Source organism: Lagopus muta, chromosome 6 (genome assembly GCF_023343835.1).
Source record: "Lagopus muta isolate bLagMut1 chromosome 6, bLagMut1 primary, whole genome shotgun sequence".
Classification (NCBI taxonomy): domain Eukaryota; kingdom Metazoa; phylum Chordata; class Aves; order Galliformes; family Phasianidae; genus Lagopus; species Lagopus muta.
The window spans coordinates 49,419,213-49,430,029 of record NC_064438.1 but is presented as its reverse complement, the minus strand read 5'-3'; the positions used below and the strand labels follow the sequence as shown (position 1 = coordinate 49,430,029).

The 10,817-nt window shown below is 39.0% G+C and overlaps 1 protein-coding gene across 1 annotated transcript in view; it reads left to right on the top strand.

The window, feature by feature from the left end:
• MOK (MOK protein kinase) overlaps positions 1-10,817 on the top strand; it is a 32,511-nt gene that overhangs the window by 7,218 nt on the left and 14,476 nt on the right. Inside the window, 10 exon segments of the mRNA XM_048949682.1 lie at positions 237-326; positions 1,522-1,592; positions 4,299-4,325; positions 4,328-4,376; positions 4,844-4,892; positions 6,076-6,254; positions 8,605-8,706; positions 9,125-9,298; positions 9,535-9,646; positions 10,582-10,816. Of these exon segments, the coding sequence (XP_048805639.1) occupies positions 237-326; positions 1,522-1,592; positions 4,299-4,325; positions 4,328-4,376; positions 4,844-4,892; positions 6,076-6,254; positions 8,605-8,706; positions 9,125-9,298; positions 9,535-9,646; positions 10,582-10,816 (1,088 nt within the window).

The following is a 10,817-nucleotide window of genomic DNA, read 5'->3' as shown; positions in this document are numbered from 1 at the left end:
TTAAGGTAAGTCCAGCTGCTCTGGACTGCAAGAAGGAATGGAGCCAATAATCTGCTGATTATTGATTTGTTCCATAAAGAAACAAAGCAGGCAAACAATTTATCTGATGCTGCATTTGTAAGTTCAGTTTCAGAACTAGTGTGAAGTGAGTTTTGACAGTCATGGCAGGGGAGGACAATTGTAATCTGGTCTCTGATTGCAAGTCAGTTTTCTTTTTCTTTTTAATTCAACTTTAGTATTGAACAAGTGAATAATCTGAGTGAAATACAAGCCCTGAGGAGGTTGAGTCCACATCCTAATATCCTTACGTTACATGAAGTTGTTTTGTAAGTATGGTTCATTCATTTCTTCCTTGTTTTGTTCAAGCAACATGCGGTAACTTCTGGATCTAGAGGCAACCTGTAGGAGGTCAGCCAGCCTTTCCTTCCAGCAGAAAGAAAAAACAGCAGATCTGTCAAATTCTGAAGTCATTGTGGTTTTTTGTTAAATGAGAGCTCGCTGTCTTTTGCAGCAATCTGAAAAACACTTCAACATCCATATTAAGATGACAGGCTAGATGTATTTCTAGCATACCTAAACTTCATGTTGTAACATAGAATACTTGCTGATGATTTGAACCCTTGTCCCAAACCCACTGAGTTACTTTAACTACACAACACCGAGTCTGCTGGAGACTCTTGGTTTGGCAAGCTCAGAGCTTCTTTGCTGAAATATGCCCTAATACTTCAAGGATCTTGGTTTGGCCTGGCGGTTTGAAGTCGGGATCCAGACCAGCTATTTGGCAGCATCATTTTGTAGGTAGGTTTACAGATACTCCTTTGCAAATAGTACATGAGAAGCTGGTAGTCATGTCAGCAGCTCTCTGGAATTCTCAGCTTCAGCTGCTGTGATGTTAATACAATGTCATCCAGATGGCCAACCAGCTCACCTAGCTCTTTCTCAGTCTGTGAGCTGGATTGCTGATTGTACCCTCACTCATTAGTTGTCAGGGTTAACAGCATTGCAGAGGGGTGTGCTTTAATGCAATTATCTTCTTAGAAAAACGGAAGGCCAAGAGACATCTGCCTCTACAGGGCAGTGAAATGGAAAATAAAGTATTAGATAGAGTATCATCTACCTAACCTGCTGTGAGCAGAGATTGCAGTCAGATGCTTATTTCCACTCAACACGCTACTGATGACCAAGCTAGAAAGTATTTTCATGTATGGCATAATGTGTTTTCTACCTTGTTGTAAGGTTGTATCACTTCAATTTACTGGAAATTTCTTGATACTGAACAGTGTTGTGTAGCTCAAAAAAAGCATTCTAATACCTTTGCAGAGTAAGTCAATTAAATTCTGCAGAAGACACTCTGGATAGTGTGAACTATAAGTATGAGAAGTCAGAGCCTAAGCTGGAAAGCATGAAAGCATCAGCTGAAAGTGTCCATTTTAGTACTAGTTAAATTACTTTTTCTCTACACTGTATAGAAATCATGTACATTTTATTTCTAGTTTAAAGTCTCCTAATTTGTTTCTTCAGTGATAAAAAAGCTGGCTGCCTTTCACTGATATGTGAACTTATGGATATGAATATTTATGAGCTGATAAAAGGTATGTGGCATATGCTTAAGCAGACAAACTCTCCTTGTGTAGACTACAAAGTGGAATTAATTATATTCTCTTCACTCTTCCACGTTCTGAATTTTGTAGTGAAATTTTGTGCTGTGCTGATTTACTCTCTTTCATCTACCCAGTTGTTTAAAGCATGGATGCATGCCGAAGGTTTCTAAAGAGTCAGGTCAGTGCCCCTCTACTTCTGCAGTCAAACTTTACATGACAATTTGGAAACGACCTTGACTACAAAAAAAGTGGCTTTATATAACAAAAAATGCAACCTGAACAGGCTCTTGTTAGGTCAGGACTGCAATGAAACAACTTGAAAATGATTGCGGTATGTTTTAAACATCGCTCAGTAACGCTTCTCCACCTTTCAGTGAACATTTTTCACTGGAAACACCCATTGTGAAGAATTCTGAAAGTGGCTGTGAAAGCAGGTGGGATGCCACAGGGCTTAAGGAAGCATTCCTACAGAAGGAACAAAAGCTGATTTAAGAAAGGATCTGTAGACACCAAAGGAGTTGGTTACAATAACCGAGTGGCACTTACTTACAATTTCAGTAGTCAATGAGGATTTTTTGGTGGAGTTATTTAAAATTTTATTGTCTTTACGGCTGGGTGATTCATTTAAGTAACTCAACACGTGTGTTCTGGTTTTAGTGTTTGGTTAATTAGTTGGTTTTTTTGTTTTTAATTTTAAAACTCAGTGTGTGGGGGTATCAGTGACAACCAGCCTTGCCTTTGCTTCTGTCAGAACACTTTGGTCATTTAAAATGAGGAAGTAAATAAGGCTCAGAGAGAGGTGAGGAAGATATTCAGAGTAGTAAAGTAAAGACTTGCTCTCACATTGCATCTGTGACACTGAGTGTTCAGATCGGTACAGATCTGAGATTAAAATAGAGTTGTTTGACTCCACTGATCAAAGAAACAAACATGAATAATTGCTGGTTCTATTAAGGCTTTTTTTCTTTTTTTTCCATGATGAATTTCTGAAGTTAAGTCAGATGAGTAGCTGAGTGCAGGAAGGAGCCCTCACTGATATGAAGTTAGTTCAGCACATTAACAACAAACTTCCTTTTTCCCCCTCTAGGAACTATACTACAATTGTGGAAAAAGTGAATGTATGGATTTGCTCTTTAAATGCCTTTATTTTTTTCTTTACCCCAGAGCACTTGCTTTCTGTGTGTGTGTGTGTTTTTTAATGTGAAAAACCTGCTATATTAGGCATTGAACACAGATGGAAATTATTTTAGTGTTTTCGATGTGTTCTGGTTTTAGTGTTTGGTTAATTAGTTGGTTTTTGTTTTTAATTTTAAACCAGCAAGATTGTTTTCCAGGTAGGTTTTCTTTGTTTGTTTGCTTCAGAAAATAACTTTGGTGGTTTCACAGTAGGCATCACTGGTTTCCTATGGAGCAGAAGTTGAGCCTACCATTTCGTTCCCTCTGTTACACTGACAGATTCCTGTTAGTTCAGTTAAGGCTGTTTGTGTATACATGAAGCCATTGTTCTCTTGCTCTCAGTGTGTGGGGGTATCAGTGACAACCAGCCTTGCCTTTGCTTCAGTCAGAACATTTTGGTCATTTAAAATGAGGGAGTAAATAAGGCTCAGAGAGAGGTGAGGAAGATGCCCCGAAGAAAAATGACTGCAGCTTCCTAATGCTGCCTTCTTATGGCTTGCTTCGTAATGGCTTCCCAGTAAGCTTTCTGCAGTGATAAATCTGAAAGTAGAAGAGCATCTGCTCCAGATTTTAGTAGTGACTTGTGAAGAGGAAAATACAACTGAGCACGACTTCTTTTCATGAAGGTTTGGTTTCTTAAATACTACCAGTAATCAGAGTTGGTTTGAATGGCCAAATCTTTTAACATCTTTTCTACTGAAAACAGCAAAAATCCTGATGTTGAAACACCATCTCTTTCCACTGGGGTAAGAATGTGACATTCCTGATGTGAGTGTGCTCAGTTTCCAGCGCCCCGTGAGCTGATCCCGCTCAGTGCATTACGGAGGCAGACTGGAGTCCCCACCTCCTGCCCCACCTGTTACCCACGCTGATGGCAGAGGGCACAGGCCTACCTGCTTTGGTTTGCAAAAATGTGATCACTTCTGCCACTGCTGACAACATTGCAGCATTATATAAAGGTATTACAGTGAGATTAAAAGGCCTTTGGAGCCTATAAAAGAAAAAGGCCCAGTAGTTACTGTAGGGCTCTGTAAAGTAGATGCGTTTTATAACTGTCATTATGGTGCAACAGCAAGCAGCTATCTGGGTTAACCTGTAATTCGCAAGTCAATAGTGAATCACAGACATTTAAACATCATGCTAATTTGAGGTGATGGATAGGAATCATGAACCTGAAGGCCTGTAACTTTTTTTTAGAAAGGAAATCAGACGTTTAGAAGTGAAATACTGGAGTTCTGTCAGAATTTGGAGATGCAGATAATGGAAGAAAAACAGGCAGTAAAAGTTAAGGCTGTTTACAGACTTGAACTGACAGTTATGTTAGCCCAACTACTCTGGTTCTCACTGAAATTTAAATTATGCTTGAATTTGAGTGGAAAATGGATTACAAAGCTAGCTTTAAGTGACAGAAATAACATAACTGGAAATGTAATGTCAGTGCATTATTGGAAGCTGAAGAGTATTTCCTGATATTCTCTTGTTTGCTAAAAATGACCTGGACAACTTGAAATTTAATTCTAGGACGGAGAAAGCCATTATCTGAGAAAAAATAAAGAACTACATGTACCAGTTATGCAAATCTCTTGATCACATACATAGGTAAGAGACCAGGCACAGCAACACCTTTGCAGTAAATGCATCATTCACTGATTTTGGGGTCATTGCTAAGTAGATCCACACAAATACCTGAGGCAGCAGACTGCTGCAGGGTGAAAAAAGGACACTGCAGGTGCAAGCTGGTGCCAGTGCTTTGCCAGCACCTGAGGGGAGCTGCAGGAAGCCCTTCTGGGAGCGTGGGGGCCTTTTCCATCCTTTTGTAACCATGAGAGCAGAAGTAGAAAGCTTGACCTCCCCTTCCTCCACTTACCCTTTCCCCATTCCCATACCTGCAGCTCTTGTCCCACTGTGGTGGTAGAATTAATGTTTTACTCTGCTGATGGAAGCGTTAGTTACTTTATGGTTGATTTGCTTGGTTGGTTTTTGTTTGTTTTACAAATAAGTGGACGCACCGATAGTATTTATCTTTGCACTGAACTCTTCTCTCTGATGTGTTTATATTGGTACAGAAATGGGATATTTCACAGAGATGTGAAACCAGAAAACATATTAATAAAGGTAATGTATTTTGTGTGGAGAATATTTAAGTGAAAATGAAACATATTGGTGTATTTTTGTTTATGCTGAGAAAGTAATACTTCCTTAGGAATAGAAGCACAGTTTTTATTTTATATATATATAACGTTGTTATATATTATATAAGATCATATATACTTACATAAGTAACTATATATGATCTTATTATAATATTTATGTTATATATAAAAATATATAAACATTATATAATTCATATTAATTACATAAAAAGTTGCCTCTGATGCTTCATCCTAATCTAGAGGAATGAAGGAACAAGCACAAACCTGAGGCAGATCAGCTGTGTTAGAGCCTCCTGTGTCCGTGCCCATGTGTCAAAGCCCCGAGGCCAGGCTGGATGGGGCTTTGAGCAGCCTGCTCTAAGGGAAGGTACCCCTGCCTGTAGCAGGAAGGTTGGAACTGGATGATCTTAAAAGTCCCTTCCAGCCCAATCCATTCTGTGATTCTGTGACAATTCTCTGCCAATCTGCAAAATGATCCTTAATTGTGTATATTTTCCTCTGTGTTTATTTAGAGACGAGCAGTGGGGTTCAGTTCTGCATCTTTCTTTCTAGGTTTAATCTCTAAGTGGAAGCTACTCCTAAGGAAGAGAGCAGAAGATAGTAGCTTTCAGATGATTTCTTCATTGAAATCTATTCTCTCACCAGTTCCAGAATGTTGTTTTGCTAATGTCTGAAAAACAAGGATTTTATAATCCAGTTGATGAAACTTTATTTTCTGGAGATAATTTTTTCTTTTCTATATCATAGAAGCATACAGGAGAGAACTGTTGCAAAAGGAAGCTGAAACCATCCATTACATCACTGCTAAACGCAAGAAGTCAAAGAAAATCACTTAATCCAGATGTCCTATTTAGCAGGCTTCCTTTCAGTAATTGTCCATATGCTTTTCAATTAACTCTTAGCTCTGCCTTTTAATGAGGTAGAAAAGCAGTTCTTCATACTGTGGGACACAGATCTCTTCAACTCTTGGAGCTGTGTGCTATTTAAATGCAGTTTTACTGCTACAACACTCCCCTTGGGCTTTCTGATATTTTATTCTTGAAGTAATCTGTGATTTCTTTTATAGCGACTACTTCAAATGTGTCAGGAAAATCCTTGCCTGAATATTTCCGTGTTTCTAAATTCAAGATACTTTATTTTTGCAGCAGAATACCCTGAAGTTAGCAGATTTGGGATCTTGTAGGACGATATATTCTAAGCAGCCATACACAGAATATATCTCCACACGCTGGTACCGAGCACCTGAATGCTTGCTTACAAATGGCTACTATAGCTACAAAATGGATGTATGGAGTGCTGGCTGTGTTTTCTATGAAATCACAAGGTACCGTGTTCAGTGGAGGGTCTGGCTTATTGATATCAGGAAAATCAAAGGTAAATAACTGAAATAAGGAGCACGTGGTAAAGATAATCTGGTCTTTGTTCCCACCATTTCGTGGAACTTTACTGCATGATCAGTCTGCAGGGCTGATGAGGCAGCAGTCATCCCTTGTCTGGTACTCTATTCACCTTATTGTGCCATTAGTAAAGCAGCAAGCTGTTTGGGAAAACATCATACCCATTACAAAATAGTTACAAGGAGAATAACGTTGAACAGTCCCCTGCTCCCAGGCCTCTGTCTTCATATTTGAATTTCACAGGACTGTACTTTATCTGCCGTGTCTCTGAAGTACGGCTCAATCCTGGCATGGCTATCACTAGTTATCCTCAGCCTTTGTTCATACACTTGATGGGCAGATTTTCCCCTTTTTTCATGACTTCCGTGAGCACAGAAGATCAGTGAAGGCGCTCCCTTGCACAACTAGTTGGTGTAGGAAGGGTCGTTCAAGACCCTTGAGCCATGCCAGAACCTTCTGTCCTGGGATGTTTTCAAGTTGGGTTCCAGTGAAGGTGTTCAGAAAACAATGGATTACAGTCCTATAGCATCATCAAAGATGATAAAACCATAACTCAGTGAAATTGTCCTTGGTCTTCAGAAAACAAAAAACTAACAACCACCATGACTATTTCTCCAGTATCTCTGTGCCATAGCAACAACAGCAGTTCTCTATTCTCCTCCCACACTGCTGCAACCAGGAGTGGTAACATTTGCTTTCCTCCTTCCTCCTCCTCCACATGGCAGGCGCAGCTGCTGCCATCACATTAAATGACAACTCCTGTGCTTTGGCTGCTAACTTGCAGAAACAGTCCTCATTCGCTCAGAAAACTGTTAACTGAAAAATTCCAAATGCGGTGGTTCTCTTGCAAAGTAAATTGGGAACAAATGTTTTAAAAATGCCGTGTTTTCCCATTCCAGTTTGAATTGGTGTGCTTTGAAGTTTTGCAAGAAAATTACACACTGCAAATGAGACATTTCCTCCTAATTTTAGCTTAATGTAACAAATTTCAGTCTTTGCAACCACTGCATATTTCCAGAGACCCAATAGATGTGTTCAGAAAGAAATGAGGAATGTTCCTTGGAAATAAGTGAATTTTCAAAAGTACAGCTTTGCCAAGCTGAAGGAAGTTATGGACAGGTTTGTTTCTTCTTAAGAGGATCTTGCAGTTTTTGCTGTTGAACATTTGCCAAAGTCTACGCTTGAGACCACATTTTTGGAAGAATCTTTTAATTGTACTCAGTCACATTTGTCTTTCAAGTCTTCTCCCCTTCTCTACTCCTCATAAACCTGCGGTCCTGGATTGCTGAGGATTCCTTCCCTTTGTGCACTTGTCATTCCTTCAGTTGTAGGTTACACTTCAACATGGTGCATTTTTGACATTTTTGTCATTCACACAAAAGCCACTCCCACTCCTGCTTGAATTGTGAGATACTGCTGTGCAACGGGAATCAAATCTCTTGTTCTCCTTCCTCTCAAAGCCTTACAAAGACATTCAGAGAGGTGAGCAGACAGCTGTTGGATTGAATTTACCAACAGTTAATAGAAGTTTTTCCCTTCTACAAAGGGGGCTGAATGTTTTGCTTTCAAGAGCCAAGTGGTGCTAAGGAGGAAGCATTTCTTAAAATTATGTGCCAAATGAAATGTTCTGCCTGCATGGAAGAAGGGAACATATGCAAGAATTGAATGTTAGTGGACCTAACTTGTTGAGTCAGATTGCTCTATTGATAACAACGTGTTCAAGGACTATTTGCAAGTTTTATATTAACTGAGGATAAGGCTCAGGAATGTAGTTCAAATTACCATCTCTCCAGTGCTGCTGCTTGAAAAGAACCTGTGTGTAGGAATGGAATGTTTCTTATAAATATGTATTTCTTTGTGCATACACAGCAAAAGGGAATGCTCGGTTTTGCTGACTTAAAAGGAGGAAAACACTCTGTTTTATGGGATCTGCAACTATGCTAGAAGAAAACAAAATCCTATATGCATTACCTTTCACAAAGAGGGATGTTGTCCTTACGTATTTCACCCCAACCCTGTGAGGAAAGGACAACTATAGATTTCTGTTTAATAACGCAAACTTCCTTTTCAATTAAAAAATGCAGCTGTAGTAACGTGCTGCTCACATATTGTCCTGTAATTGTTGGCTGGTATTAAAACTGTTCACAAATAAATAATCCTACAGTTTATCTTTCTCTTAAATGGAGGAGAAAACCAACAACAATCGGTGACAGTGGTGTCACTTAAACTAGTTTAACTAACTGTGGTGTAATGCTACTACCACCTCTTGTTTTGCAGTTTTCAGCCTCTCTTTCCTGGATCTAATGATCTAGACCACATTTCAAAAATCCATGATGTGAAAGGCACTCCTGCCAACAGAACTCTCAACAAGTTCAAGCAGTAAGTATGCATTCTCATAGTTACTAATCTCAGTGGTTAAATATCCAAAATACAACTGTACAGCTGGGATGTTTCTGGGCAGAGAAGTGCCACCAAATTCTACTTGTGTTGTGACAGCTGCTGACCAAAGAGCGTTGTCTGCTTTCTACCCCTCTACCCCAGAGACCATCACACATTTGTGATCCTTGTAGGCACAACAGAAGAAATCTGAGCTTAGAACAATCTTATTTGGCCTTTTTTCCCCCCATACTTGCTTAAGGCCAATGATGTGACTTGTTAGGAAAGAAGATGTTTTGTCCAATATTACTTATTTTCCCCTAACAATTGATTTCCTAACTCTGATTTTTTTTTTTCAAGTGTAAGTTGCAACTTTGCTGCGAATATTTATGAGTAACTGTTCTCAACTTGCTTAACACAGGTCAGCAATTTTGAATTTTCATTTCCCTTTTAAAAAAGGAAAAGGGATACCTCCTCCAGTGCACAGTTTATCTGCTAGAGGATTAACTCTCCTGTACGCAATGATAACATACGATCCTGAGGAGAGAATTGCTGCCCATCAAGCATTGCAGCATCCTTATTTTCAGGAGCTCTGGCAAGTGACTTCAATTCATTTCAATCTTGAACACTAAGATCAGGAAGTGGAAGAACACTGTGTGCTTATTATTTCAAGTGGATTGAAGTGAACTTTGCTTATGGTGCTGATACTTAGCTTTTGCAATACAATGAAATATCAGTCAACATAATTCTTTGCACTAAGTCCGAACTTCACTTAAAGCATAACTGACATTTTCCCCTCTTTTTTTCTTCTTTTTGCCCCAACCTTTTTAGGGCAGCTGATACACAAACGTTGGCCACGCACAAAAAAGTAAGATTACTAGAAAATACAGTAGGGCAAGTGCCTCTGCATTTGTGGCAAATTTCAAAGGGAAGTCAAGGAGAGGTAATATTTACATGGAAGCATTGACAGTCCATTTCGAGAAAGTACTTCGTGAGACTGAGCTTGTTAGCTAGAAACAAATGTTTTAGTTAAGCTGATTACTTGGTTTTACTCAGTCTACCCCAAACCAATCTTCATTGGGTCTGGAGCAGAACCCCATCCCCTCTAACAGCAACAAATGAGATGAATTTAAAAGCTGTGACACAGCATAATGCTTTTGACAGAGAGTTTTCATAGGTGCTGCTATTTAGGAAGTCAATGCCTCATTTTTCAAATTATGTTCTTCATTTCTTCCAATTTACCCCTGAGTTTAAAACAAAAAAGTTTTTCAGGTACATTTTCTGTTCTCTGCTCAAACTTTATTTTTGCCTTTCAAGGCCTTCAGTCTGCGTACGTTTTTTTGGTTGTCTTCTTTTCTAACAGTGTTATTCCATGTTCAGCTGATATCCAGACAAATCTTGAACTTATATTCGACTCAGAAAATCAGCAAATTAAAATTGGATTCAAAATTCTGTCTACTAAAACTCTGTAGTCAAATAACGTGAAAATACCCAACAAAAGCGCTCTTAGAATTCAATGTATCTGAAAAGTGAGACAGAAATTGGTACTGCATGCAAAACTCTCAAGTGCAGCTTTGTCACAAAAAAAAAAAAGCAATCACTATGAAAATATCTGTGCATCCAATATTGAAAGCTTTAGTTCTTCTTCCATAGCATCAGACACGTTTTTCCACTTCAGTTCCTGGGTTAATCAATGTGAGCTTTGTGAGAATTTCCGTAAGGAAAAAATTGCACAAAGCATCTCATGGGGTAGTAATTAAAAAACAAAAATGAACAAACAACACCAAACAAACAAACACACCAAAGTAGTATTTGATTTGTTTTGTTTTCTCTAAGATGTTCTGAGAGAAATTAAACGTTATTTCTCTGTCCTAAAAGCATTCTCTGAGGAAAGCCCAGGATAAAGCAAAACGTCAGCATGGATTTCCTTGTGGAGAGCTACCAATGTTAAGACCTTCTGGAGCAGCTAACTTGCCTTCCCCTCCTACACCTACTTCGCAGTCAGTTTTTCCTGCAGCTAAGTAAAGTGGTGCAACCTCTGTGCTGCAGTCTGTTAGATTTATTGGATCCAATATGGAGGTACAGATTCTCACTTGCTCATTAGAGTATAACAA